Source organism: Odontesthes bonariensis, chromosome 17, assembly GCF_027942865.1.
Source record: "Odontesthes bonariensis isolate fOdoBon6 chromosome 17, fOdoBon6.hap1, whole genome shotgun sequence".
Taxonomy (NCBI): Eukaryota; Metazoa; Chordata; class Actinopteri; order Atheriniformes; family Atherinopsidae; genus Odontesthes; species Odontesthes bonariensis.
The window spans coordinates 10,366,147-10,393,630 of record NC_134522.1 but is presented as its reverse complement, the minus strand read 5'-3'; the positions used below and the strand labels follow the sequence as shown (position 1 = coordinate 10,393,630).

General features: G+C 40.2%; 4 protein-coding genes across 4 annotated transcripts; 1 reads left to right on the top strand and 3 right to left on the bottom strand.

The window, feature by feature from the left end:
• Positions 1 to 365: 365 nt before the first annotated feature.
• On the bottom strand, positions 366 to 10,367 carry pabpc4 (poly(A) binding protein, cytoplasmic 4 (inducible form)). The gene is made up of 15 exons (XM_075447887.1): positions 9,749 to 10,367; positions 7,289 to 7,482; positions 6,236 to 6,351; positions 5,123 to 5,262; positions 4,951 to 5,045; positions 4,731 to 4,868; positions 4,538 to 4,633; positions 2,836 to 3,105; positions 1,928 to 2,015; positions 1,707 to 1,802; positions 1,465 to 1,589; positions 1,290 to 1,380; positions 1,070 to 1,200; positions 862 to 983; positions 366 to 760 (listed from the first exon to the last, which is right to left on the bottom strand). The coding sequence occupies exons 1-14, from the start codon at positions 9,939 to 9,941 to the stop codon at positions 885 to 887; spliced, it is 1,872 nt and encodes a 623-aa protein (XP_075304002.1). The 5' UTR covers positions 9,942 to 10,367; the 3' UTR covers positions 366 to 760; positions 862 to 884.
• A 298-nt stretch (positions 10,368 to 10,665) lies between these two features.
• On the bottom strand, positions 10,666 to 14,437 carry zpcx (zona pellucida protein C). The gene is made up of 9 exons (XM_075488012.1): positions 12,938 to 14,437; positions 12,733 to 12,845; positions 12,593 to 12,660; positions 12,348 to 12,519; positions 12,141 to 12,246; positions 11,982 to 12,067; positions 11,823 to 11,908; positions 10,807 to 11,755; positions 10,666 to 10,731 (listed from the first exon to the last, which is right to left on the bottom strand). Exons 1-9 carry the CDS (start codon positions 13,355 to 13,357, stop codon positions 10,710 to 10,712), a joined length of 2,022 nt encoding a protein of 673 aa, XP_075344127.1. The 5' UTR covers positions 13,358 to 14,437; the 3' UTR covers positions 10,666 to 10,709.
• A 245-nt stretch (positions 14,438 to 14,682) lies between these two features.
• On the top strand, positions 14,683 to 21,943 carry tmem54a (transmembrane protein 54a). The gene is made up of 6 exons (XM_075488014.1): positions 14,683 to 14,836; positions 18,429 to 18,625; positions 18,793 to 18,852; positions 20,495 to 20,689; positions 20,797 to 20,934; positions 21,435 to 21,943. The coding sequence occupies exons 1-6, from the start codon at positions 14,824 to 14,826 to the stop codon at positions 21,564 to 21,566; spliced, it is 735 nt and encodes a 244-aa protein (XP_075344129.1). The 5' UTR covers positions 14,683 to 14,823; the 3' UTR covers positions 21,567 to 21,943.
• A 47-nt stretch (positions 21,944 to 21,990) lies between these two features.
• LOC142402487 (putative histone deacetylase 1-B) lies at positions 21,991 to 27,484 on the bottom strand. The gene is made up of 14 exons (XM_075488013.1): positions 27,342 to 27,484; positions 26,536 to 26,648; positions 26,335 to 26,452; positions 26,176 to 26,250; positions 25,951 to 26,089; positions 25,615 to 25,756; positions 25,440 to 25,532; positions 25,240 to 25,348; positions 25,007 to 25,147; positions 23,633 to 23,741; positions 23,325 to 23,455; positions 23,023 to 23,193; positions 22,827 to 22,878; positions 21,991 to 22,737 (listed from the first exon to the last, which is right to left on the bottom strand). Exons 1-14 carry the CDS (start codon positions 27,391 to 27,393, stop codon positions 22,710 to 22,712), a joined length of 1,473 nt encoding a protein of 490 aa, XP_075344128.1. The 5' UTR covers positions 27,394 to 27,484; the 3' UTR covers positions 21,991 to 22,709.

Here is a 27,484-nt window from a genome sequence, read left to right as displayed (position 1 = left end):
GAACTTCAAGCACGCTAAAAAGCCAGGCCTTTAAGTCATGATTACTTTGATGTTTTGTCTCAAAGCCTAAGTGTAAGTCTAAGCACAAATCATGGGCACAAAGTCTGAGCCTAAGTGACAATAGAAGAAAAATATTTATCTTTCTCATGTTGCTTGTATCAGAAGTATCCTTCCTGTCAGTAAACACCCTAAATGATGCCCCGCTGGTCAAAACATGAAAATAAGCATTATGTACTGTATATTTGTTGCCAGCTGTAGGTAACTCATCCTCCTCCCTGATCTGGCCTCCTCTGGACTGAAAAGTGCCACCTTTAGATTTAGAATAAAACAGGTTACATGTTGCCATTAAAATAATGAAAGACTACTTGGATATATCATCCCTTTATTGAGAATACCACACACCCATGATAACATAATAAGATGGAGGAGTCCATCATTACAAATCAAACGTGAAGGTATCAAGCAAAGATAAAGAACAAGGCTCATTTTGCTTTTACAAAAGGTTTCTCTCCTTTGCCACAAAATAGGACCTGTATTCAAGATTCATTTGCATTATTGCTCTTGTTATGCAGTTTAAAAGTATTACAGAACTAGAAAATGATGCACTGTAATAGTTTTCAAAATGTTCAAGTATATTTTGAAATTACATTTCCTTTTTTTTTTTTTCTTATTTTCCATTTTTGCATAAATGTTCCGAGGACTCTGGAGTTCAAAGTCTTTGTAGTGCGTCTTTGTCCATGTGCACTTATGCTTCTCTGCCCTGAAACAACACAATAACTGCTCATTAGTACCACAAAATAATGTGTGGTCAAATCACCAAAACATGATTAGCTTGACTAGTTATAAATATATATATCATACCAAATTAATACACCATGCGATCTTCAGGATGTGGCAGCAGCAGTAGTAGCCATGCTGCCCACTTTCTGGGTTGCATCTTTCTTTGCTTGGTGGGCCTGCAGCACGGCAACAGCTTCCTCTACCTGAACAAACATAACATCGAACATGAGCAACTATACTGTTTGGTGCACACATAAAAGGCTGTCCAGTGTGTCACACAATGAGGTACCTTTGAACGCAGAGACTCATGAGACTCCAGCATGTGGAGCAGTTCAGAGTTGTCAATCTCCAGCAGCATGCCGGTGATCTTTCCTGCCAGGTTTGCATGCATGGTCTGAATCAGCGGGAAAAGACGCTCACCTATTTCCAAAGCAAAAAAGTGAGTATGGGTCAACCTAATGAAAACCAAACAGTCATTATAGTCCAATCTCTGTGAAAGAGACTCCTACCCAACATCTGTTTCTGCTCCTGAGGAGGGGCAGCAGCCAGCATGGAGGCTGTGAGAGGCTCCTGGCCCTGAACGTGCACAGCCGGTTGAGCCTGGAAGGGACAGATAAAATCCATTTTAGAGAAGAGTATCTATAGATTTGGATGTTTAGTATGACAGGATGATGATTATAATACCTGCTGCAAGGCAATAGGCTGCACCACTTGGGGATTGGGGTTGCGGACACCAGTGGCATATTTGTATGGGGGTATGGCCCGGGGTCCAGGGACTCCCATTGATGGACGAGCACCCATGGGCTGGCCTGTAGGTTACAGCGAAGACAAAGAAGGAAGCAGTGATAAACTTGAGTTGAGAAAAACAGCGCTTCATATGACAGACTCGGTGAGTCGATTATGATCTTTTTCATGTGCAAACACACCCCTTGGGCCCTGTGCACCGCTGCCAGGAGACATGTGTCTCAGGTTGGCACGAGGACCTGGCTGACGCAGCGAGCTGGGTATTCCTTGGAAACCTCCTGAGAGTGGCAAAAGTAAACGAAAAAAAAAATCAACACATCAAAATATAATGACTTTCAGAATTTGAAAAAATATTTAAGTTCACCATGTTACACAGAAACGTCCTTTTGTGCTACATGCTTACCTTGACCTCTACCTTGTTGCTGCCATCGGGGGTTGGGTCTCATTTGGGCCAGCTGATTGGGTGCATAGTACGTTGTCCTATTCTGGGCCTAATGAGCACAGCAAATCCAAATGTTACATCGAGCAGCAACAAACACACTTAAACTGCTGATTAGGCAGTTTCTTCTTTTAATTATGTAACAACTTTGCTACAATAAAACATTTAAATCAGTTTTTGCTAATAGTCCAAAATTCAGTGAAACTTCTTTCTGAAGAGTCAGTCCTGATTGACTAACATTTTTTCTCCTTTTAGCTCTATTGTCTCAACCCCACCTGGTAGGACATTATCTGGCTATTTAGCTTCAAAATGCACCACTGTGGTCACAAGCTGGTCACCAACAGGGACAATTTGCACCTTAACAATCAGCTGGTGGTGTACTTCAACTTTTAAGGGTGTATCCACACTAACAAACAGTGGTGTTGACAGACAATTCTGCAGATGCACGATCGGCTTTCAATTAGTCACTATGTGGTCTTTCCTAATGTGCCATGCCTTTTTTCACAAGGAAAAAACAAAAACATGGGCCTTGACCAGTAATTTTCAATGAGATAATAAATCACTGAGGTTGTTGACTGTGACTCAATGTTAGTAGCTTTTTTTGCAGTGGAAATTCTGTATTTCATAATGCTAACTGTCCAAATAGAAAGCTATTGTTCAATTGTATTGTTACCAGTGAGGGGTCATATCATAACAGTTAGGCAATGTTAATATGGATCAGTGCTAGGATCCTTGTCTGGACTGAGATCATTTTAAAAAAACATAAAAAATATATCTATTAGTTTGTCAGAAGTGATCCTTTTTATATCATGTCATGCAATCCATTTTTAATAATAATAATAAAAAAAAAGCTGATTTTCTGATTCTCACACCTGAGGCACAGCTGGCATGAAGTAGCCACTGGTGGGCTGGAACTGATTGATGATGGCATTAGCTGGCATGGCTCTCATGCCTGCTATGCGCTGCATGTACTGGTTGGTGAGGTGGGCTTTGCGCTCCTCTTTGCGCTGAGCAAGGGCCACGTAGAGGGGTTTGGAGCCAACGATGCGCCCGTTCATCTCAGTCACGGCCTTGGTGGCCTCTTCAGGGGAAGAGAAGCAGACGAAGCCAAAACCTTTGGAACGGCCCTCTTCCAGCATCACCTAGTATAAAGTTGGATTGCATCTGAATAACTTCAAAGATTCAGACACAACCCCAATTCCAAAAAGTTGAGACACTGTGTAAAGTTGAAATAAAACTGTAATGTGATGATTAGCAAATCTCATAGACTAATATTTCATTCACAATGGAACATAGTAAACATCAAATGTTAAAGGAGAGACATTTTACTATTTCATGAAAAATATTAGCTCATCTTGAACTTGATGGTAGAAACAGGTCTCAAAAAAGTTGGGACAGGTCCTTGTTTCCCACTGTGTAGCATCCCCTCTTCTTTTAACAACAGTCTATAAACACCTGTGAACTGAGGTGGCCCGTTGCTGGACCTTTGGGAGAAGAATGTTGCTCTATTAGTGTCCAATACAGGATTCTATCTGCTCAGCAGTCCTCACTCATCTTTGTCATATTTAGTATTTCATGGTGCACCAAATGTTTTCAACTGATGAAAGGTTTGGACTGCAATAGATGCAGTATGCAGTTTAGCATAGTCTTGCTAAAACATGCAAGGTAGGAGCATATGTTGGTCTAAAACCTGCATATATTTTTCAGCTACATACTTTGAACCAAGTGCTGATAACTAGCTAGATGGTCTCTCTCCTCTTTAGTCCAGAGGACACTGCTTCCATAATTTCCAAAATGAATTTCAAATTGAAATTAGTCTGACCACAGAAACTTCTTCCACTATGCAGTGTTTCTGGATCATGTTTACATATGGCTTCCTCTTTGCATGACAGAGCTTTAACCTGCATTTATGGATGGCGCGGTGAATTGTGTGCATATACAGTGATTTCTGTAAGTGTTCCTGAGCCCATGCAGTGATTTTCTGTGACAGAACGCTGCCTGTTTTTAATGCAGTGTTACCCAAGGGGCCGAAGATTACAGCTGTCTCCCTGGCACACAGTGATGTACTCAGATTCTCTGAATCTTTAATGATATTGTGTAATGTAGGTGATAGAATATTCAAAGTCTTCACGCTTTTACACTGAGGAACATTTTGCTGAAATTGCTCCAAAACTTGTGGACGCAGTTTGCTGAAACTCCTTTTACACCCAGTTATGTTCCTAACCTGTCACCAATTAACCTAATTCCTTTCAACATGTTCCTCCAGCGGGTTCTTCTTAAGAGCACTTACTTTTCCAGCCATTTGTTGACCCCATGTCAACTTTTTTGAGACATGTTACTTATATTAAAATCAAGATAAGGTAATACTGTTCATGAAACAGTAAAAGGTTTCACTTCAAAATTTGACTTGTTTTCTAGGTTCTATTGTGAATTAAAAAGAACTGGTTCGCGAGATTTGCAAATCAATTCATTCTGTTTTTATTTACATTCTACAAAGTGTCCAAACATTTCTGAAACTGGAGTGAAATGATACTTCTTATTAGTGTATAAAACCATTGACCTGATTTGTCTCACCTTAGCACTTGTAATGGACCCAAATGGAGAAAACTCCTTACGCAATTTCTCATCATCGATGGTATCATCCAGGTTCTTGATGTAAAGATTAACTCCCTGAAAAGAAAGGCAAACTTTAACAAAAAAAATATCAGCCTCTTTGATATAATCATACTGAATTATATGGTGAGCAGAGAACATAGTTTCTACAGACTTGATATCGACTGATCCTCTCTTGTTTCAGCAGCTCAAACTTCCTCTTCAGCTCGGCTTGCCGCTCCATTTTCTTCTGAGCTCTACCCACAAACACCATCTTGCCGTTGAGCTCGGTGCCATTCATGTCCTCCACAGCCTTTGGACGTAGACACATTTATCGGTGAAAAATTCTAAACACGTAGATACACCGTTGACCCATTTCTTTAAATCTAAAGTACCTTGTTAGCATCCTCATGTTTTTCGTAACTAACAAATCCAAACCCTCTGGATTTGCCAGTGGAGTCTGTCATCACCTTGACACTTAGAGTTTTACCTGCAAATGTCAAAAAAGTGGGAGTGAAATAGCAGATCTTGATTTGAATAACAGACACGAGCTTTCCCTCAATTTACCATATTTGTCGAAAAGCTCCTTCAGCCGTTCGTCGTCCATGTCATCCCCAAAGTTCTTGATGTAGACATTGGTAAACTCCTTGGCTTTGGCACCGAGTTCAGCCTCCCGTTCTTTGCGAGATTTGAAACGACCCACAAACCTGAACATAAAGGAAATATGGCGAGAGACACTCTTGTAAAACAGTCTTGACAAAGCTGAGAAAACAAACCAGGTTCCACCTCATTTCAGTTCCTTATCTCGGGCAAAAAACATAGGTTTCCAGGGAATCATGGTTTGGTAAAAAAGTTGCACCCGCAAGCACAAAAACAAGGATGACATCCACAAGACACATTCACAGCTACATTTCATCAAGTGACACATCATTCCTGGGATCAACAATGATAAAAAAAATCTAAATATAAGTAAATAAAAAGATACAACTTCCATTAAGATCACCCGAGGCAAGCGGATATGTTGGCATGCTAGACATCACTGTGACAACCATCTTAATTCTTGGTCCAAAACGTGATGTGGAGGTGGATGGAGAGGGATGGAGGAACAGAGTCTCACAGTAAAAAGGAAAGCTGAGGAGGACCAAATGATCTTATATACCTTTCTACGAAGACCTCTCCCCTTCTGCCATCCAGTATTGCATTCCTGCATTCGATCCATCACTAAAACACACAAGCGTGGTCATACACACACACACACATTCAAACACTCTGATGGGTGACCAGTGAGTGGACAAATGAGGCAACAGAAATGCATCTGGTAGGAAAGAAAAGTCAGAGCTTTTAGTTGGTTATCTCGGAGTTTAGAGGCTTTCTTCAAGCTGGCAGAAGTAAGAGATGAGTGTATTAGTCATAATTCACACACAAAATCACCAACTGAAAAAAAACAGAAGAAGTCAGTTCACTCGACACAAATGCAAAACAGGCAGGAGTAAACATTCAACAGAAATATGTCACCGCTCGAAGCACGAAACTTTTACCATTGTCAACATAAGCTCAATACATGCAGCACCATCTAAATCTGGACTTTGTAACAGTTTTAAAATTAATGTAGAGTTCAGGTGAATCCTTAAAAAGTCTTTATCAAGAATCAACACTAGAACAAGATGATCAGACACTCACACCTTGCGGTCATTCAGAAGCATGCCATTCATCTTCTCAATGGCACGATCGGCTGCATCCTGAGTCTCGAAATGGACAAAAGCGTAGCCCTTGGAACCATTTTCATCACAAACCACCTGGAAGAAAGGAAGTAAGCATTCACTTTGGAACTTTTAGCCAACTGCTGGATGTTTTTGGTAAAACGATCCCGTCCAAGCATACATACATAAAGATATATATATATATATATATATATATACATACATCTTCTTTATTCAAGTCATAGAAAAACAAGTGCATAAGTGATTTTTGTTTTTGCAGGTGTGTTTTTTCTCCCTTTTCAAACCAAGTCTTCATCCAGTCTTTATTGATTAGGCCCCTGAACACTGATCTCTGATCATTAAAATTACAAAGTTGCATTCCAGTCATGTTTTACTCTCGTTCTACATCTTGCTCTTGTCTGTACTGAGTGTCTGCCTCTCTAGAGTGCTTGTGCTGGTGTGTTTTTGTGAGTTTGGAACCACATGTTGTTTGGCATACCAGGGCTCCAAATCTATGACTCTAGTCACATTCACATAGAAAATATCCACATGGAGTTTCTCGGTGTGCCGACATACAGAGAACAACATTTCTATGGAAGTCGGGGGGAAAACAAACTGTAGTCCAGCACTGCAGAGTGCACACAGATATGAGCCGTTCACTAGATTGGCTCCTCAGATTCATTAATAAATTAATCAGTTAAACAGTTTGAATCTGGAGACCGTCATTGGTACACTGCAGTTTAAAGATAAAAATTGCTCAATCAAGGTACTGACTGTTTATTTCACTGATGTCCTCTGGGATAAAAAAAAAACACTAAGATAATAAGATAATCTACCTGGCTGACGTCATTAGCTTTTCATTTTCAGCTGCTACTCTCACCATCCAATATTTGGAAAAAGAAATAAGAATATGGAAGTATTGCTTTATGTAGCAAAGATAAATACCCTTTTTTTTCTTCTTTTGTCATTATGATTAGCTTCTATGTTGTTGATGTATGTGTCAAGACTATTTTCACAGTTATGACGACTGTACCTTGCAGGAGAGGATGTTGCCAAAGGCAGAGAAGGTGTCGTACAGGGCTTTGTTGTCGATGGACTTGTCAAGGTTCTTGATAAACACGTTGCCCACACCTGACTTCCTGAGGGAGGGATCTCTTTGGGACCACATGATTCTGATTGGCTTCCCTTTCACCACGTCAAAGTTCATGGTATCCAGGGCTCTTTCAGCTAAAGGGAGGAGGGAGAGGTCACAGGTGGCTTTCTACATGAAGCCTAAACTCTGAAAACATACCTCTACGTCCAGCGTGCATCGTGTGCAACGTTCTCTCTGTTGTTCCAATTCTTTGGTGCAACAATGAGCATAAAGAAGCTACGCCATCATAACAGAAAAACAGCGTGAAGCTACAGTTGGGTGTTTCAAAACAGTTTGCTACAGTAGAGAATCCACACTGCAAGGCTGCTAACAAGGCACATGGTTAAGATACTGCAGTCGACCATGTGGCTATTGAGCTGTCTGCCAGCAGCTGGGACGAGTGTGTGGCAGCTGCAGTGGGCAAGCTGCGAGCACATGTCTCCCTGTTCTGACAAGCCATATGCTGGTGGGCCACTTAGAGTAGCAATGCAGCAGGCCCCTTCATTCATTTAATTAGAAATAGGGTACAGATATGTTTACATTACACTTTATGTTGCATTCACTGAAATAATCCTCTGCTATTCAGGCCCAGTGAAATCAATCTATACCATTTTTCCTCTCGGTCTGTTGCTTTGACTCCCATGTGAGTGTGGGCACACGTGCCAAACATCCTTTTGTTCAATCACTCCACAGTAAGCCACACACACACACACACATATACACAGGCGAGGCTTTCCAGCTAAAAGTGTCTGGTAAACAAAACGGAGCTCCCTTGCGTCTGCTGGCATCAGCAGTTTGGCTTGCAATTGTACTTCACAACCTATGTGCTCAGAGAAGGTGTGCGACTGCTGTCAAATACGTGGACTTCTGGAAGGTTCAAAATGAGAATCTTTGTTTGAAAAAAGGCCAAAATGATCCATCCATCCATCCATTATCTATACCGCTGAATCCGTCGATCGGGTCGCGGGTGGGCTGGAGCCTATCCCAGCAGTCAAAATGACAATACAATACTTACTAATCAACTGTGTGTTATTGATGTAATTCAGAATGTAAAATAGTCAGGGCTGAAAGTGTCTTGAATAACCCGTTATTGTTACCCGTTTGTCTCTTAAGTGTCATGGAGCAGGCAAATTTTGGGCTGCTCGAAGGGAAGTTCTATATTTAGAGAGGGGTCCTGAGAGGTATGTGCTGGCATGGAGTTCGAGCAGAGCATTCTCTGCCATTGATGGGGAAGGGATACATTCAACAATAAAGCTCAGATGAGCAACAGCAGATCTTATGAGTGTTTACACATACAAGTGTGGGAATCCAGAGTTTGCAAACAACCATGACTACAGCTTTGTTTCACCTGAAGTCCTGTGCACTCAACACTTGTGCTCTGGAATATCACTCCATTATGTGTATTGTTTGGGCAGCCAGATTGGTGCCAGTCAAACACATGTTGGGGCTCCATTTACATAGCACACCGCGTCCTGCGCAAAAAACAACAAATGGTTTCTTCTCATTTGGCTCACAGTTCCTGGAAATGATCCTGCTTTAACCTATAACTTGGGCTTTTGGTAACCAACTCATGCACAGATAAGCTAAGTCACAGGTGTTTTTGTTGATACAACAGGAGAAGAGTTCACACAAAGTAGATAGTCTCACCAAGCCTCTGACAACAGCCACAACACCTGCTACCTTTGCTCAATGCCTGATACCATTTACACCAACATAAAGACAGTCATCATTGCTGGTACATGTGTTTACACAGACACTTTTAACATCACCTCATCATTGTCTCCTCATTGTAGATTTAGAACAGACAAGCAGCTGAAGTAGTCATGCTATTACATATCCAAAACTAGGATTTGATTTTTCAGGAACCACTGTAGCAGCTGGATGAACTCTAAACAGAAACAGGATAAAGTATTTAATATCAATCAGGTCCAGAAGGCAATAGAGGGTTCAGCTGTGCTTGTCCCTTTTCAGGCTTAGAGAATATGGCCCTTTAAATAGAAGAAATAGGTTATTTCACATTTAAAAAGTAGGGCAAGGAAACATACTATATTCTGAGTCCAGCGCCATGAAATTGTTTCATCCGCTTTTTAAAGAGCAGTTCAAACTCTTCCTATACGGACAGCTTCATTGTGGATAGATCATAGGTATATACAAGAACTGGGGCATATATATAGGTCAAATGACTGCCCCAACCAGTCTGAAGAGCTGTCGTGATTGTGCTATAGCTGCAAAACCATCACTGAAAGCATACTTTAGCACCAACATTGAAGGTGAAGCTGCTGTCATTTGCAGGATGTACGCGTTCTGATTCTTAAGTCTTGCCAAAACTGCAGTGATCCCCTCCCAAGTCTCATTTCTTACCGTCAGCAGGCTGCGAGAAGTTGACATAAGCATATCCAAGGGACCGCCGGGTGATCATGTCTCGGCATACGCGAATGGAGAGCACCGGTCCGGCAGGGCTGAATTTCTCATACAGCATAGCCTCCGTGATGTCGGGGTGCAGATCGCCAACGTAGAGAGAAGCCATCGGATAACTCCCCGTCGTTGTGTTCATCTCAGACTTCACCGAATAGATTTGTGAATTTGCCCTCAAAACAAGACAAATGAATAGCCAATTTGAACCGTTATCCGGATGCGAATTGCGCGTCTGTTCTCCCGTAAAGACGCGCTCGGCGTGAACAGCTGCCTCCGATCCAACTTGAGAAAAATGTAAAGCCTTAGAATCACGCCTAAGACCGATGTCTTAAGTATTTTCCTTTAAAGACGTCAACTTCGGGTAAAGCCCGAGGCCTATTTTTTTGGTTTTTAATTTAGTATTTTGCAATTTTTTTTAGCTTTATATTTCTTTAGGCATTACAGTAGTTTTTATTTGTATTTTGTAGATTTTATGATTTTTATATTGTTTTTATTTTAAGTTTTTCCAAGAACGGTGAGTTGGACACTCACGGTCGTTTTGTGGCCGGGGAAAGAGACTGCGTGAGGAAAGCATGGGCACTTTATAGAGTGTAGAGGTGCGGAGGAAATAGTGGCCAGGGTCAAACTTGGGATAGGAATAAACTGAGCATGCGGCGTAAAAGGGAGAGCGCACACTGTACTGTCCCAACTACAGAGCTCAGCTCCCCACAGCGACACCTGGGTGGGAATAGTGAAGGCTTATCAGGGTACAGAGGCAGAGCATTTATAGAGCAGAACACAAAAAAAAAAAAAAAAAAAACAATCCCTTTATCGAAAGAACCGTAATACTTATTGGAAACACGGGACAACTCGAGTTTTGATTTGCAAGTTTATTTAAAGGACCACAGAAATATTCTTGAAGTTGTAATCATTCTGCCTTGTCCATCCTCCTGATGGAAAAAGAGAAGTTTAGTCAGTTCACATGCACAGAATACAACCGTGTGAATGAAAAAGGTCAAGTGTACCTCAGCAAATTCAGGAAAGTGGAGTGCAGCCCCTTGAGTCCAGGCTCCCGTTTTCCCCTCTTCACATTCCTCAAAGATCTTCCAAGATGACCTTTTCCTTCTGGTTGCTCAACTTCTTCCTCATAACTCAGCGTCTGCGACCCATCCGCATGTTTTGAAAACTCCAGTTTAGAGCGAACTATTGGTTGGACAGCTACATCCTCAGACAGCGGTGCTGCATCCATCTGAGGCTGTTCATCTTTCATGGGGTTAAAGTCACTCTTGTTAATGTCATTTAAAGCAGTTTCAGTAGCCAGCCATTTCTTTTGGGGTTCCTCTGTAATGGGCTTTCCATCTAGTACAGCTGATTTTGGCTCTCCGATCATTAGATTTATACTAATCTCAGTTGGCAGAGAGAGGTCTCCATGTGCAGGTTCTGTTTCAGACCTCCCAAACACATTTTCTGTTTGGAATTCCTCTGCTGAAACTGCATTGTGAGGTTGTTCAGGATCTGGCCAGCCAACAGCTTGAGGTAAATTCATGTCCAGCAGCGAGGAATCACCTTTATATTCATTTGAAGAGTGAAGCTCAATCTCATTTGAGTATAAACTTGGTAGAGTCTCCTCTGTGATTAAAGGCTGTTCAGGATCATTTGAGCCATGACTTTGCAACAGACCTGATAAGTCATGTTCAGAAATTATATTGGAGTCGTAATCTGTGTGCACCTCCCCAGGTAGCCAGAGTGTCAGCCTGGCAGTTGGGTATTGGCTCACCACCACTACGCTCTCTGGTGAGGACAGAAACTTGCTTCTTGATACAGAAGCACCAGAAACAATATGATCTTCAGCAGGCGCTGACTGCATGGAGTTGGGTGGAGGAGTTTGCGGTTTAGAGTCCACAAGTGCAAGATTTGTTTCACCGTCATTTTCCACAATGACCAAGGGACCAATGCTGACTACAGCCTTAGTATCTGAAATGAGAGTGAGTCACTGTTTGAAACCAGAAAGTTGCACCATTTCACAAACCAGAGGACTCACCACCAGGATGGTTCTTCACAGACGGGCCTTTACACTTTGAGCTACAGCAGTCACAGACCTCCACGTTGCCACCGAGTTCTTCCCACCTGGAAGCAAAGTCTCAGCATCATGTTGATATGCAGACAAAATGACAGCCCTTCAGGAAGTGTATGCAAATACCTTGAATGGATCACATTGTAGTTGCAGGATTTAGAGCCAGAGGTGACTCCCTGGTCTGAGACCAACACACTACAGTGGACATACAGCTACAGAGATGATAAGAGGTTGTGAGGGCACAGTCGTAAAGTGGAAACTGTGCATGTATAATAGTAAGCTCACCTCAGAAATGAGTTGAGATGTATTCAACATTAACTTAACCACATCTGCTCTGTTGGAGGCTACAAACTGTGCAACAGTATATGGTGAACCCAATGAGGCAGAACACCTGGAAGAGACATCTGGTTATTAGAAAGTTGCACCCTATTCAAATAGAAATGATAAAGCTACCCAACTATAAATGTATATCCCAACAAGATGACCACTTACCCCTTGTTTAATACAACTGTATGCCTAGGTCTAGTGTGAGGCACAGGTGATGCAGAAACAAAGCAGGACTGGATAAAGAGCTGCTGATCCAGCCTAATTTTGGCTGAAACCTGGAGGTTGACCATCTGGCCACTTTTATAGAAGTGAGACTCAGCCGTGTTGGTCCAGGATGCTGCAGGAGAGAAACACATGTGTTAATATGAAGCCATCTGGATAAATTGCCTTTTGTTTGTGGCATTACTCACGGTCCATGGCTTGAATGTTAAAGCTCCCGATCTGGTCATGAGATGTGAACTCCAGAATATCATACGACCTGAAGAGAGTCATTATGTTAAAGTATGGTTTGCAAACTGTTACAGAGCTTGTAGGAAGATGAACTACACACCTTTTTGGAGTACAGAAGACGTGTATAGAGGAGGGAGCTTGCCGCTGGGTGGGAAGAGTTTTCTTGAGACTCAAATGGAGAGAGTTGGTAAATGCCTGCAAACCTTCGTGAAGCTGTAAGACAATAGGGGGAGGGTGGGGGGCTGTGTCAGAATCCTTACAAGTTGTGGAAGTAAAGTAAATGGATTAGAGTTCATTTTACTCACCACAAGTGTAGTTCCACATTGATTAAAGTCATAACTAAATACAAATTGGTTTGGCAGTTCCTTGTTGCTGTAGCAGCCATCACCCAGCTGCATATTCTCTCGAGTCAGCATGAGGCCAAAGGCCTTCTTATCAACCATCAGGGTTAGCTTAGATTCATCACAAGACACCTGGACTTTTGGAATATCCATGATGGGAGGAAACTCTGCAAACATGTGAGTGTCAGGGATCCAAGTTTTCCAGGAGCTGAAGTCGTCGTCAAACGGAAGGAAATCAAAATTGGGCTCAAATGGAAAAGGCCCGTCCGTCTCAAAAAATCCTCCAAAATCCAGGGGAAACATGTCATCCTCATATCCCATAAAAGAGTTAACAGCAATGAAATGGACAAGAAAAATACAAAGAACTTGCTGTATTGTCCCCATTGTTACCCTAAAACTGGGTGATCAATTTTGGCATGTCCTCTAACACACGTGAGCCATTAATAAGGTGCTGCGGCAGGAGCGACAGGTGCTGGCAATCAGTCTAATGAGGCTGACCGGCTACGTGAGGCGGGATTCTGAAAAGTTTTCTTTCTTAACACTGTTATAGTCAGTGATATTTTTGTTGCCTCTTTTTTTAGAGAGAGATTAAGAATTTACAAGCTATGTTTTTCTTTTTTTTAAAGAACACTTATGAAACACACATTTTGCTTATTTTATCACTGACTGCAAATGCCTAAATTAAGACTTAATAGATGCAGCAGTTGTACTTAGACTTAACGCCTTAAGGTGCCCACATCATCTATTTCTCCCATCTCTCTTGTCTGGCTGTGATATTTAGTGGGAAACATGCTAAACAAACGTTATACATAATAGATTTTTCCCTTTTTACGCCTGCACATGTGATCGTATGTACCAATATGAAATTTGTAGATAATTTGCATTTTCATCACATCCAAAAGTCATTATAATAACTCAGCATAATGTGGGCAATTTTTAAATCTTGCATTGGATAATTGAGGAGAGGAATTTGTTCACACATGTCAAGATTGAGGAGGAACCCATATGAACCTACTATACATTTAGAAATCAACATGACATCATTACCATGTTAGTGGTATCACTGTGGGTCAAGACAGAATTGCTTATATGTTTACACTTTTGAATAATAAATCAAAAGCATATTGGTGATAAGTTTTAACTGAGCGTAGTAGAGAAAGCACACACTGAGTGACTTAATGTGAAGCTGCCGGTCCCCAAAGGTTTCTAATCTTGACAATTTATTATTTCTATTCTGGGTTAATAATTAGATTAGATTTTTGGTCAATAATAAACACACTATTAAACTTTGTGTATTTTCAGTGTATCAATTTCTAAATATATGGAGGTTTTGTTTGTTCTCGAAATGGCTTTGTTTCTATTGCAATGAACTTTTAAGTCATGGAAAACACAAATGCAATTCAACTCTTTTTAGCATTAAACGGTAACCGATGAACAAAATAAATATTTCCACTTTCATGTCTTTTTTTTATCTTGTGTATTTAGAGCAGAACCGGTTTACCAAAAAAAAAATAATCAATCAGATCCAAACTGTTTGGTTAAGAATAACACGAACTTGTCAATGTGAGGTAATTGATTGAGACAAAGGTGTAGAATTGTCTAAATGACTGGAGTTTACACTTAAATCTGCTGTGATCTCCTCCTAAAGCCAGGGGAAACATGTCATCGATGTTTCTACGGGGGCGGGGCTTCCTCCCAGGTGGGACTGACAGCCTCGGCTTGTCCTCAGGTAGATGTTAGTCAAGGAAGTCGACGACGCAGCGTAGGCGGAATGGCGGAAAACTGTCAAAAATGACTTGAATACAACTTTCGCAACAATATCAGTGGTCTGAGGGGACATACAATCCATCATGGTGACTTCAGGTACGATAACTTTGACGTGTGTCTTATGAAAATGTCAGCGTACTGCATGCTGTAAGTTTGCAGTATGTTGTGAAGTTTTTAGGCGTGGTCTGCGCATTTCACTGAGGACTATACCGCGTTTGGTGTTATATGCTACGAATTGTAACCTGTTTCTCACAGTGAAGACTTATCCAACTAAGAAGGTTGTTTGGCCTAACTTTTTGTTGTGTTTTTCTTAAATTTTCATGTAGGCTAAAAAAATGAAACAATGGGCGGAGTTGTTAATTATGGGATGCTAAACGTTTAGATACACAGTCATAGGCTACTAAAGCAAGCGGAGTGAAGTTGGTTTTATATTCGACATTCGCCTATTTTCGGCCGGTGTAATTGTAATAGCGTCACGAAAACAGCACCAATTAGCCTCAGGATGATATTAATTTGTACAGAAAACTAAGACTAACATACCACAGGCTTTATCAACTCACCAAAGTAAGCAAGTCTGGCGAAAGATCAGAGTAACCGCGCCGAATATACTTCGAAGTGAACAACGGCAGCCAGAGCGCTTAGGGACCATCGCAAAAGTGCAACGCCTTTTTTTTTTTTTTTTTTTTAATAACTCACTGGATATTCAACCAATGAACACCAAACCACTTCTGATGTGTTCGTGGACTCATTGTGTACTTCCCACACCCTTTATTATCAAGGAAAACCTTTTAAATTTTATTTTAGAAAAGGCATAAGTAATCATTGCATATGATTCAGTCATAATTATGGCTTTTATTTTGTAATAGCTCTCTTGTTTTTAAAGATATCAAAACCAAACCACTTCTGATGTGTTCCTGAACTCATTGTGTACTCCCCACACCCTTTATTATCAAGGAAACCCTTCTATTTTTTAAAAAAAAAGGCATAAGTAATCACTGTATATGATCCATTCATATTTAAGGCTTTTATTTTGTAATAGCTCTCTTGTTTTTAACGATATCAACACAAAACCACTTCTGGTGTATTCACAAACTCTTCTTGCTTTTCTTTAAAGACCGCATAATGTTCTTAGAGAGAATAAAAACACTGAGCATCATTTCTTTACATTTCACAATTTTTAATTTGTTCATCACTGTTCTTCACTCTTCTTTTTCTTCCAAATTGCTGCTGATAATTCAGATCAAACATGCAAATTGTTATTCATGCATGAAACATACAACCTTTCTGTTAGTTTAGCATTAATTGTGAGTTTGAAAAGCAAAGTGATTAACCAAAAATTTTCTAAACATAAAATTGAGAACATTTGTAATAAGCATTGTAGTAATTGCAGTAAGGAGTTAAAAAACTAAGAGCAGTTTTTGTCTTTTGTTAGAATAGTAGTCACATATAGATTGGGCTGCATTTATTGGCTTACAGTGGAATCTTAAGATTGGTGAGACATTGGAAGTAATGCTATATGCAATTTACAATGTATTTTTTAGATTACACACATAAGAGACACATTCAAAGTTACTTACATGACGTAGCCACCTTATATGTGAAATCAGCAAAGGATATCTATAAAAACAAGAGAGCTATTACAAAATAAAAGCCTTAAATATGAATGGATCATGTACAGTGATTACTTATGCCTTTTTTTTATTTGAAAATGTTTTCCTTGATAATAAAGGGTGTGGGAAGTACACAAAGAGTTTGTGAATACACCAGAAGTGGTTTTGTGTTGATATCTTTAAAAACAATAAAGCTATTACAAAATAAAAGCCATAAATATGACTGAATCATATACAGTGATTACTTATGCCTTTTTTTAAATATTAAAAAGGGTTTCCTTGATAATAAAGGGTTTGGGAAGTTCACAATGAGTTCATGAACACATCAGAAGTGGTTTGGTTTTGATATCTTTAAAAACAATAGAGCTATTACAAAATAAAAGCCATAAATAAGACTGAGTCATATACACTGACTACTAATGCCTTTTTATTAAAATAAAAGGGTTTCCTTGATAATAAAGGGTGTGGGAAGTACACAATGAGTTCATGAACACATCAGAAGGGGTTTGGTTTTGATATCTTTAAAAACAAGAGAGCTATTACAAAATAAAAGCCACACATTTGAATGAATCAAATACAGTGATTACTTATACCTTTTTAAAAAAAATTAAAAGGGTTTCCTTGATAATAAAGGGTGTGGGAAGTACATAATGAGTTCATGAACACATCAGAAGTGGTTTGGTGTTGATATCTTTATAAACAAGAGAGCTATTAAAAAATAAAAGTCTAAAATGGAATTAACTATGCACAGAGTTAATGTTCTACCTAAAATGATTTTTCTGGAAACTAAAATGCTGTGAAAGCTTTATAGTGAGTTCACAAACCCATCAGAAGTGGTTTGGTGTTCATTGGTTGAATATCCAGTGAGTTATTTAAAAAAAAAAAAAAAAAAAAGGCGTTGCACTTTTGCGATGGTCCCTAAGCGCTCTGGCTGCCGTTGTTCACTTCGAAGTATATTCGGCGCGGTTACTCTGATCTTTCGCCAGACTTGCTTACTTTGGTGAGTTGATAAAGCCTGTGGTATGTTAGTCTTAGTTTTCTGTACAAATTAATATCATCCTGAGGCTAATTGGTGCTGTTTTCGTGACGCTATTACAATTACACCGGCCGAAAATAGGCGAATGTCGAATATAAAACCAACTTCACCCCGCTACTAAAGCATGGGTCCTGTGCTGAACATTTCTATCGTCACTATAAACCGAAACAAACATCAACAGACAGAATAAAAGAACTATCCCAACATCACCCTGGAATAGGCTATGAGAACCTGTTAATATGCAAGTTACATTTATTTAGACTATGAGCATTATATTCAAGTGATTTTGCCATGGTTCTTCCACTATATTGGCCATGTATAAAGTATAGCAATAAACAGAAGACCTAACAGTATTATGATCATAAACATTGGTATTTTCCCAGCATCCACATGTAGGAATGAATGGGACAGACCAGCAGCAGTTATCTGATGCTACCTGACCCTTCAGGCCAAGCAAATGTGGTGGTGAATGTTTGAACATCCCACACCCAAAGCTTCTTCTTGTTTGGCTCTGGATTGGCTTACAAGGCTTCTCTGTGTGGGTGTTTTGACTTTCCACAGAATAGGGAAATAGATAGAGCTACGCAGCCCTGCTCAAAGAAGAACCGTTGCCATAGCTGCAGTATTTAGTTGCACGTGGTAGATAAGATGTCAGGGATGAATGTGGTGACCGAACTGCTCTGCTGGGGGGGGGGGTGGTGTTGTCTGCAGTTCTAACTGCTGTCCCACTTCCCTTTTTTTTTTTTTTTTTTTTTATTTTGTTGAAACCATAACACTGCAGTGAACACACATTCTCCAGGTACCTCAGTTGCAAGTCGCTCTCAGAAATCTTTTGTGCTCTGAGCTAATGAGCTGTTTGAGTTTCTTTTAGCGATGTTGGTCTGATCTTGACATACTTCTAATTTTGTATCGTAGTATCACGGTGTGGACTTCTTGCACACACAATGTCGCGATGACTCACTTGTTTATTTGTTTTAGATCACCATGCTCAAAGCTAAGTTATGGTTATGAGGTCTGAAAAATATATTTCGGCTTCCTCCAGGAATATGCTGTGCCAGCCTCAAGGACAACAAGTCCTTGATGAAGATGGGGCTGGCCCTGGTGCTGGTGGGCCATGTCAACTTTCTTCTGGGAGCACTGGTGCACGGCGCTGTGCTCAGACACATCAATGTGCACGCTCTGGCCCGAACTATGTCGTACGCCATCTCTAACATCATTGCTATAGTGGCAGGCCTGATAGTAAGTGGTTGCATATAAGAGCTCTCATTTCTCATTCGCTGCTATACTGCTATGAACTTTGGGTAAATGGTGTTCATGCATGTTTTTTTTATTTAAAATTTCAAGTTGCAGCCTATTATTGTATCATCAGGCTATGATGAAATATGTTTCTGCTCGTGTCCCTGCAGGGAATTATGGCTGGAATAACGGCTATTGTCTTGTCAAAAAACAAGAAAAACAGGATCCTGGTAAATACCGCTCCCCTCTCTATAACGGCTTCTCCCACCTCCTTTCAGCATACATCTGTCATTCCCTGGCTCCTGTTAGAACTTGCCCTTTGTTTTTGACTAAGTGCATGTGAATGTAGATATCTAAGTCGGCATCCGGTTGATTTTCAGCCTCATTTCTTTTTCCTTCTTACATCTACTCTATTTTTATGTAAATTCTCTGTATTTGAAATCCCGTAATGCCATCATTACAAAATAACCAACTTGGCAGATAAGCTAATTTACGAACACAGGGAGAGCCCTGTGTGTGTTTATGAAAAACAACTAAATAGGAATTACAAAAAGGGCATCGTATATGTGATTTCCACCTCTCTCAAACTTCCACTTGTTTGACCCTCAAGAAGAAAGTGATTCTTCTCACTATGAACATTTCATAAATCATATCATACCAGTTCTCTCTAGTTTAAACATTTCTTTGTGATTGCTTTTTCAGCTGCTTCCAAACAAGAATTTAGTTTTTTTGTTTGTAAATGTTTAATCTAGGGGTCAGAAAAAAGAGTTCTATCTAACAAAATGTTAATTATTTGTTAATGACTTGCCCAAACTTTGTATTTTTGTATGGTGACAAAAGGCTCTCAACGAGGTTAAACGTGTCTGTTGAATTTCACAATATCTTCTCCATAGGTTCTCTGTAATGTGACTTCCTTTTCCCATTTACACAAAAATACTTGCTATTTTAGCTTCTTTAAGCCAGTTTTGCACTTTTATTTACTTGTAAAGCCCAAACCCACCCTAAAGGCATCAACAAAAACTTTCAGTAAGTTGTCTTGAGATTCCTTTTGGCCTTCTGTTATAAAACTGTCTATATTATGAGGCACCTTAAGGAATCTGTCTGGACATTACACGTGATGACTGAAGAAAGTGCAATATGCACATAGATCACTACTGGCCAAGCCCATAAAACTCTCATAAAGCTTGTTTGGAGTAAAGTCAGCATAATGCGATGATATATGGTTGTCTCTTAAACAAAGGAGTGCAAATAGATCCTTCTTGTTTTAGGCAATTGAAGAGTTTAAGTTTTTTTTGTTTCCTTGCCAAACATAAAGCAATATTAAATGACCCCGTTCATTAAACTGTTAGTTATGTATTTTATTAGGAAGAGTATGGAACAAGTATAATATTATGGCCAAGATGTTCATTTTTACTGACTCAATTCATAGTTCAAAACTTAATATGGGAATTAAGTATATATTTAACTTATTTTCTGACTTATTGGATTAAGATTTAAAACACACACATTTGTATTTGTTTATTTTCTTGTGGAAATATACCCCGATATATTTCATATGGCCTGAATCTGTATTTTATTTGAAGGTCGGAACTCATATTTTGACTGAGCCTGTAATTGTAATTCAGCATTTGGGTTTTAGGGATGTAAGATTTATTTCTGCAGACAGAGCCAAAGAAGTTTAAGACTGACAATTATGTTGAATTTGAGCTTCTCTCATCTGACAACGGACTAAAATATTATCTACGAAACAACATTATCTGCTCCTGTCGTTTACAATTTTATTTTTTCCTCTGGCCTGCATTTGAAACTTATAAAGCTTATTTTATGAGTTTGGAATGTGTCACTTTTAAAATGCGTATGTCGTCCATGCAGAAGTGGGTTCTGCTGGTCTTCAGCCTGGTGGCAGCACTCTTGGGCGTTGCCTCTGCCTTGGGCTTGTCGGTTGCTGTAGTGAGAGCCATTATTCACAAAGGATCAATCCTGCTAACACACTGCACCAAGTTTGATGATACTGTCGGCTCATCCAGCATTACATACGAGTGCCCCTTTGATCCCACCCGCATTTATGTAAGTACAACAGTCGTCTACTGATTCCATGTGCAGGTTTTGATATTTAAAAAAAATAAATAAATAAAGAGTGTTTAGTGATTATTTGTGTCTGTATTGTCCCCTAGACAGCCACAATAATTCTGTGGGTACCTCTCATCTTAATGTCAATCGTGGAATCGGTGTTCTCCTTCCGCTGCTTTGCTGCCTGTACTTCCTTCCTCTACATCTGTCCGTGTAGAAGGAAGCCACTCCGGGGTAAGAAGGTAAGCTGCCGCCAGATCAGTGACCTTGTCGCGTCTTACCCTGAACTGCGGACTCCATCGTTGGTCACCGACCTGTGTGGCGATTGCCATGTTGCATTGTAGTAGCAAACTTTAAGAGTTATATTTCTGAATTTGTAAAAAAAAATAAAAAGATTGATTAATAAGGTCTTGCAAAGAAAATGTTTCCACATTTAATGCTGTCATTGGCTGCTTTTAACCTGTTTAAGTGAAGTGTGAATTTGTACAATAAGCACTTGTAAAGGAATCCCTCAAGACTTTAAAGCTGCAATTAAATATTGATTAAACTATTAAGTTACACTTAACGTTAAATCATTATCAGGAACGGACATCTCATGCTCCACAATGAAATCTCGTTGTCTCTTTCATGTTGTTCAATGTATTCGGTCCTCAATAAGCACGCTGCTCTGCTCATTTGTTTAATTTAACTGGAGTTAGTTTCCCTTTGTTGCGTTTTATTAAGTTTACACTCAACGTTTCAGGTGCGCATCCAGAAAAGAGTGGAAACTCTGTCGTTGCCTCCTGCTCCAGAGCCCAGTGCTGAAAATGAGCCTGCAGAGCAGGATGAGCTGCTGGACGACGGCACTGCAGTGGAGCAGAGCGAATGGCTCTGATCCAGCTCGGCCTAATTATAAACTACCGGCCTCAGGTGGACGAAATGCATCGCGTGTGTGCGTGTGAATGGGCTCCAGCGTATGTGTGTTAAGCTGTGGCATTTTACCGTTTATAGAGAACATTCTGCTGTTGTCTGAGCTACTCGTGTTTTGTTTGAATTGATCATTTTGAAAACCAGCCAACTGTATCTTGAGTTTTAACCAGACATTGAATTTTCTCTGCCATTAAAAAAAAAAAAACTGTATTTTAACTAAATCTTAAGTTGTTACGGCAGCTTTTGTCAGTGCGGTAAAGACGCCGTCTCATTCAAAAGACATTTGCAAGCTTTTTGGAACGTGTTTACTAATGTTTTCAGAATAAAAATATATACAATGAATGCAATCTGACATTTTCCTTGCGCCTTTCACGGGACGCTAAACCAAGCAACAGCTATTTATTTTTTTTTTATTATTATTATAAAGGAACATTTCCAAAATTTTGAGTCAGGAGTTGCAGAATTTAGCCAAAGACACCACATAGTCTGAAGGACAAATACTAATTTATGACCTAAAAATAGAAGAATGTAGTTTGCTTACAATGTCCCATGTACAAGCTGTTCAGGAATATGCAACCTCTCACTGACTTTGGCAGGCAAGCCCAGTGACACAGACATAATACAGAACAAGATCTATAACATTGACATGCTTAAACTACGTTATCAAAGGCACAGAACAAAACTGTGGCAGAAAGACGAAAAAAAAAAAATAGCCAAAATATCTACGACTTAAATAAATTAAATCCAGATATATAAAACAGACATGTGTTTAGCCATTTTTACAGAGTTGTTCACAAAGACAAAGCATTTATCATAGCATAAAAAGTTTGTTTAAAAAACAAAACAAAAAATTCATACAAAAACAAAATACTCAAGAGTGGCCAAAAACAGAAAAGTTACAAAGGTTTTCTAGAAAGGGAGAAAAAAAAAAAAAAAAACCTAAAAACATTGTGATCTCCCTCCCATTCTGAGGGATTGAGATCTCACTTTAAAAAGGTACGGTCTTTGTTGGTTTCCACTGCAGCAATCCAAAAATACTATTTATCCAGAAAAAAAATCTTGCTTTAAGATCTGCACTGGTGTGTTGGCATCACTGGGTCTGAGGGCCTCAGGGGGTCTTGGACTCCTCTTTGGGCCTAAAGGAGCCAGAGTAAAGAAATGATTAACGCTCCTCCTGGACAGCATGGTCAGTGTGTGTGTGTGTGTGTGTGCAGTGTATTCTCACTTTGAGGTGTCCATTTTCTCCTCCTCTGGCACTTTCTCCTCTTCTTTTACTTCTGTAAAAAAATAAAATAAATAAATCATTGAAAATATCTCGAAGCTATCATCACGCCTCTTAATAAACATTTTATCTCCTAAAGTAGAGAAAAAAATCAAGTAAGAGTGAGATAAGAATAAAGGAAAATAAATAATTAAGATACCTTTTGGTTCCTCCTCACCCTTCTTCTCCTTTTCTTCTCCCTCCTTCTCTCCTTCGGTTTTGGCTCGCTTGGCTTTCTTGAAGCTGGCTGCGTTTCTGCGACCGCCCTCGCCTTCATCCTCTGAATCAGAAAACTCTTCCTCGCATGCTATTCTCTTGTCGTGAGCCCGGACTGAATGTGATCGGAGGACAGGGTTGAATCAAAACATGCTATTTGACCGATTTGCATCATCAGATGAAAGAGAAACGATCTGTGGTGAAAACAACTGTGACCATGAGGAGAAAAAAAAAAGAAGCTTTTACTGGAAATGCGCTTGTTGGGGTCGTCCTCCTCCTCATCTCCGCTGTCCTCCTGCACAGCATCTTCTGGGATGGCCTGCATCTGAACTCCAGGGGCATGAGGTAACATTCGCAGGTTTTCAAACAAGCGCTGCCTGGAGGACAAAATGCAGAACAGTGAAATACTGACCAAAACACAAAATGGGTCACAATGAGCGGATGAAAACTGCTTTTTTAACTACACCTTGCTCTGCAGAGCTTATTCTTAAACTACGTCATAAACTTTCACAACATACATTCAGCTGAATCTTAAAACAGTTTTAGGGGCTAACTTTATCTTCTCCAGGTAGTCGTTGGTGTTCTGGTTGGTCATGTTGGAGGGGCTGATGTGCAGCTTGAAGTCTGGTCCAAAGTACTCAAAGTAGTCGTTGTACGGGAGCTCTGTTGAGTCGAGACAAATTTTATTTGGATTAATATACATCTTGATTGAAATACTGTTAATTAAAAATGTTTTCTGCCTTTGTTTTTTCACCCAAGGAGGGTACTACAAAATAAGTTCAAAACAAGCAGGATTTCTAAGTACTCGCTGACTGACTCCGATAAGAAATGATCCGCTTCATGATGGCTGTTAACGACAAACATTTTTGTTCAGGCGCTTCTCTGGTCCAACAGAGGGGACGTCGGGCACATTTTCTGCACAAATGAATTAATCGTGTGCTACGTACTGCTGTCAGGAAGAGGCTTTTATAACAGAGAGATATGAAGTGTATAAAAAAAGGATCTATGGCATCAAATAAGGCGAGAGAGGACTGCTGGCAGATGTGTAAATTGTAAATCGATATAATAATTTTACTCCTCCGTGTGTTCTCAGTGTCAGCCGTTTATTTACAAACTGACAGCTGCATAATTAAAGCTCTGAAACTTGATACATTTAATCATCAGGTGACTTAAGGTATGACACTGTCCCATAAAATGGGACGTGTGGGAATCATGTTAGTTTCTGGTCGAAGTAAAATTGATTTAATTAACTGAATACTCTCTGAAATAGTGTCTAACAGACTAAACAATATTTGTATTTGTTCTACGACTGAATCCAAACTGGCTTTAAAAGTAGATTATGGATTTTCTGCATCAACTGAATGAGTATTCAGTGTTGATTCCCAATCTTTTATGGCACTTTTTGTGTGATAATGCACGGCCTGCGCTGCTGTAACTACATTTCTTTTATCAGCAGGATTTCATGTATACATATTCCCCCCATGTAGAGAATATCATCAGGAAAATAACTGATTAAAGGATATAAATATTTACGGCCAAATTCATTCAAAACTTTTTATGTCAAGACTCTTTCATGACACTGAAAACTCTTGCTTTAGACTCAACATACTTTGCTTACACATTTATCCAATATTGAGCATCCCTCTATACTAAATGTTGCGTTTAGTTAAGTTATGAAGACATCTTCAGCTCAATGTGATGGGAAGAAGAAGCCCAAACAGACATCTTTGAATAGCGATCATAGCGTTAAGTTCCACGATCTTCAAAACTGAATAAAACATTCATTCTACAAGACAAAAACTTGAAAAAAAGTTTAAAAATCTTACATTTACACAAGCTCAAGATTTTCCTAATCATAACAAAAGAATCGGATATCTAATGAAAACTAGACTAACTGCTTTCAGAGCCACGTGGGCACCAGGACTAACCATTGGGGATGGAGCTATCAAGAGCCACAGCAGTCTCATATGTCCAGCAGCGGGCCACATTACGGATAGTATAGCCTCCTCCACCCAGCATCAACAGTGGCAGGTTGAAGCTCTTAATGTACTCCACACACTTGGCATGGCCTAAACACACAGGGGGGGAGACATCATTCCAGACACTTCCAGACCAATGTGCTTGTAATTTCATGTGAAAAGAAATGATTACATCAACTTGCCTTTAATGGTGAGGTTAAAACAACCAAGCCTGTCTCCTGACAGAGAATCAGCTCCACACTGCAGGACCACTGCGCTGGGCTGGTACATCTCCATCACCTTGGCCATGATCTACACAAACAACAACAACAGCAGCATCACAGAGGCTCTGCACCGTCAAAACACAGGCGTCGACAAAGTTTTAACGACCGAGAGGACTCACAGGTTTGAATATCGCTTCATATGACTCGTCGTCAATGCCATCCCTCAGTGGATAATTCACAGCATAATATTTACCTTTGCCGGCACCAATATCCTAAAAAGGACGAGACAAACATAACCTCTGTGTAAGTGTTTTAGCTCACTGACATTTTAAATTAAAGTCATCAAAGACGTACCCTAAGGTCACCGGTGCCGGGGAAGTACTCTCCGTACTTGTGGAAGGACACAGTCATGACACGGTCTGTGGTGTAGAAAGCCTCCTCCACACCATCCCCATGATGGATGTCAATATCTATGTACAGAACTCTCTGGTGGTACCTAGAAATCAGGGAAAAATATCTTTGATTGCTTCAAGTTTTTAATCCATGGAGCTGGAGATTCTCGATAGTTTCTGAAATTATATATTTACCATTTATTTATACTCCTAAATTAACCATCAACCATGTCAAGTACCATCCTCTCACTCAAAGAAAACTTCTACTTGAACTGTTTTAACAGGCTTTTGTACTCACTTTAATAACTCCAGAATAGCCAGAACGATGTCGTTGACGTAACAAAACCCAGAAGCCTCAGACTTCTTGGCGTGATGCAGGCCTCCGGCCCAGTTGATCGCGATGTCTGTCTGCTGCTTGTTCAGCTTCACAGCGCCGGCTGGAGCAATGAGAAAAGTGAGTCTGCTTACACCGGACTTAACAGAGCACTAAGGCAATGACAGCATTCAAATAAAGGCTGCTTACCAACGGATCCCCCAGCTGAGAGCTGGCAGAACTCAAATAAACCATCGAACACTGGACAGTCCTCCCCCACATTAACTGCAAAGCAACAGTACAGAACATGCCTTAATATTGCTCTCTGCTGTCACAGTGAGTTTGATTAACTTCTCTGACAAAGCGTACATCTCTGCATCTGTTTGCTGTACTCCGACATGTTGTCTGGTCGGATCGAACGCAGGAACTTGATGTAATCATCGCTGTGATACTTCGTCATCTCCTCTCCGCTGGCTTTGTGTGGACGCTGCAAAACAGTGGACAGATCAGAGCCTCAGGCACACAATCGAGTGGTTCGGCTATGCAGTTGTATTCTTCAATGTTACATACATATATCTCCATCTTTCTATAGAGGCCATAGTTGAGCAACAGGTTGTGGGTCATGCGGATTCGGTGGGGCTTCATGGGATGGCCCTGACCATAGTAATAGTTTCCAACATCACCTGAGGGGAGAATGAATACAACAGAGCAAGTTGCATTATTTATTTATATTAACACAAAGTGCAAGACTTAAGCAACAAGAACCACTAAATATTCATACAAATAAAAAGATGTGAAGGAAATCACTCAAACAACAATGTCACCCATGTCTGTTAGTGACTGCTCCTGATCCCAATCAGGATCATTTAATCAGTTAGTCTCTTTTAAACCACAATAACTACCCTGGTACATTAGTGTTTTTGGTATATACATCAATTAATGACAATTATAGCAAAAAAAATCTGACTTTAGACGGTAGAAAGATGAGCCTTTTTCAGTATTAGCTCAGCGTTAACTAATTGTATTGACAATGAACGACCCACATCCCCATTGTTAGCGCGCTAGACGGCGACGTTAACTGACCCAATCAAAGTATTGATACCGGGTTAAAATGTGTAAAATAGTATATTAAAAGCCGCTTACGGCTTTAGGGGAAACGTAAATGTTATTAGGGCATCATCACCCTGGACCCAGCAACATAATGTCAGCCTGAGATGATGATGATGATGATGAACCGCCAGCGACTCAAGCTAGCTGTTAGCTAACGTGCGAGGTTAGCAAGACGTGAAAGAAACTGGAAGCACGGTTGGTGCAAAGAGTCGGATATCATTCATCCGTGCGTCCGCTCTCGAAAGTGTAGCCACTTGTGTACTCACCGTCATAGTAGTAGCAAACTTTTTTCTTTGTTCCTTGAGAAGTAAGCGCCATTTTTAGTCCTTTTCGGCTGGCTTCCACCACATACACACACACACACGCACAGAGGGACTCGCACACGGCAGAAGACAACAGCGACGGGAGG

Coding starts and splice junctions, on each gene's coding strand:
- pabpc4 (XM_075447887.1), bottom strand. CDS start 9,941: ATGAACACAACGACGGGGAGTTATCCGATGGCTTCTCTCTACGTTGGC. Junction 5,046..5,122: donor GGAGCTTTTCGACAAATATG/GTAAATTGAGGG, acceptor TGACATTTGCAG/GTAAAACTCTAAGTGTCAAG. Junction 984..1,069: donor ATGAGTCTCTGCGTTCAAAG/GTACCTCATTGT, acceptor ATGTTTGTTCAG/GTAGAGGAAGCTGTTGCCGT.
- zpcx (XM_075488012.1), bottom strand. CDS start 13,357: ATGGGGACAATACAGCAAGTTCTTTGTATTTTTCTTGTCCATTTCATT. Junction 12,247..12,347: donor ACAGTTGTATTAAACAAGGG/GTAAGTGGTCAT, acceptor TGTCTCTTCCAG/GTGTTCTGCCTCATTGGGTT. Junction 10,732..10,806: donor ACTTTCCTGAATTTGCTGAG/GTACACTTGACC, acceptor TTTTTCCATCAG/GAGGATGGACAAGGCAGAAT.
- tmem54a (XM_075488014.1), top strand. Junction 18,626..18,792: donor CTATAGTGGCAGGCCTGATA/GTAAGTGGTTGC, acceptor GTGTCCCTGCAG/GGAATTATGGCTGGAATAAC. Junction 20,690..20,796: donor TTGATCCCACCCGCATTTAT/GTAAGTACAACA, acceptor ATTGTCCCCTAG/ACAGCCACAATAATTCTGTG.
- LOC142402487 (XM_075488013.1), bottom strand. CDS start 27,393: ATGGCGCTTACTTCTCAAGGAACAAAGAAAAAAGTTTGCTACTACTAT. Junction 25,757..25,950: donor GCTATTCTGGAGTTATTAAA/GTGAGTACAAAA, acceptor CCTGATTTCTAG/GTACCACCAGAGAGTTCTGT. Junction 23,194..23,324: donor CCCCAACAAGCGCATTTCCA/GTAAAAGCTTCT, acceptor GATCACATTCAG/TCCGGGCTCACGACAAGAGA.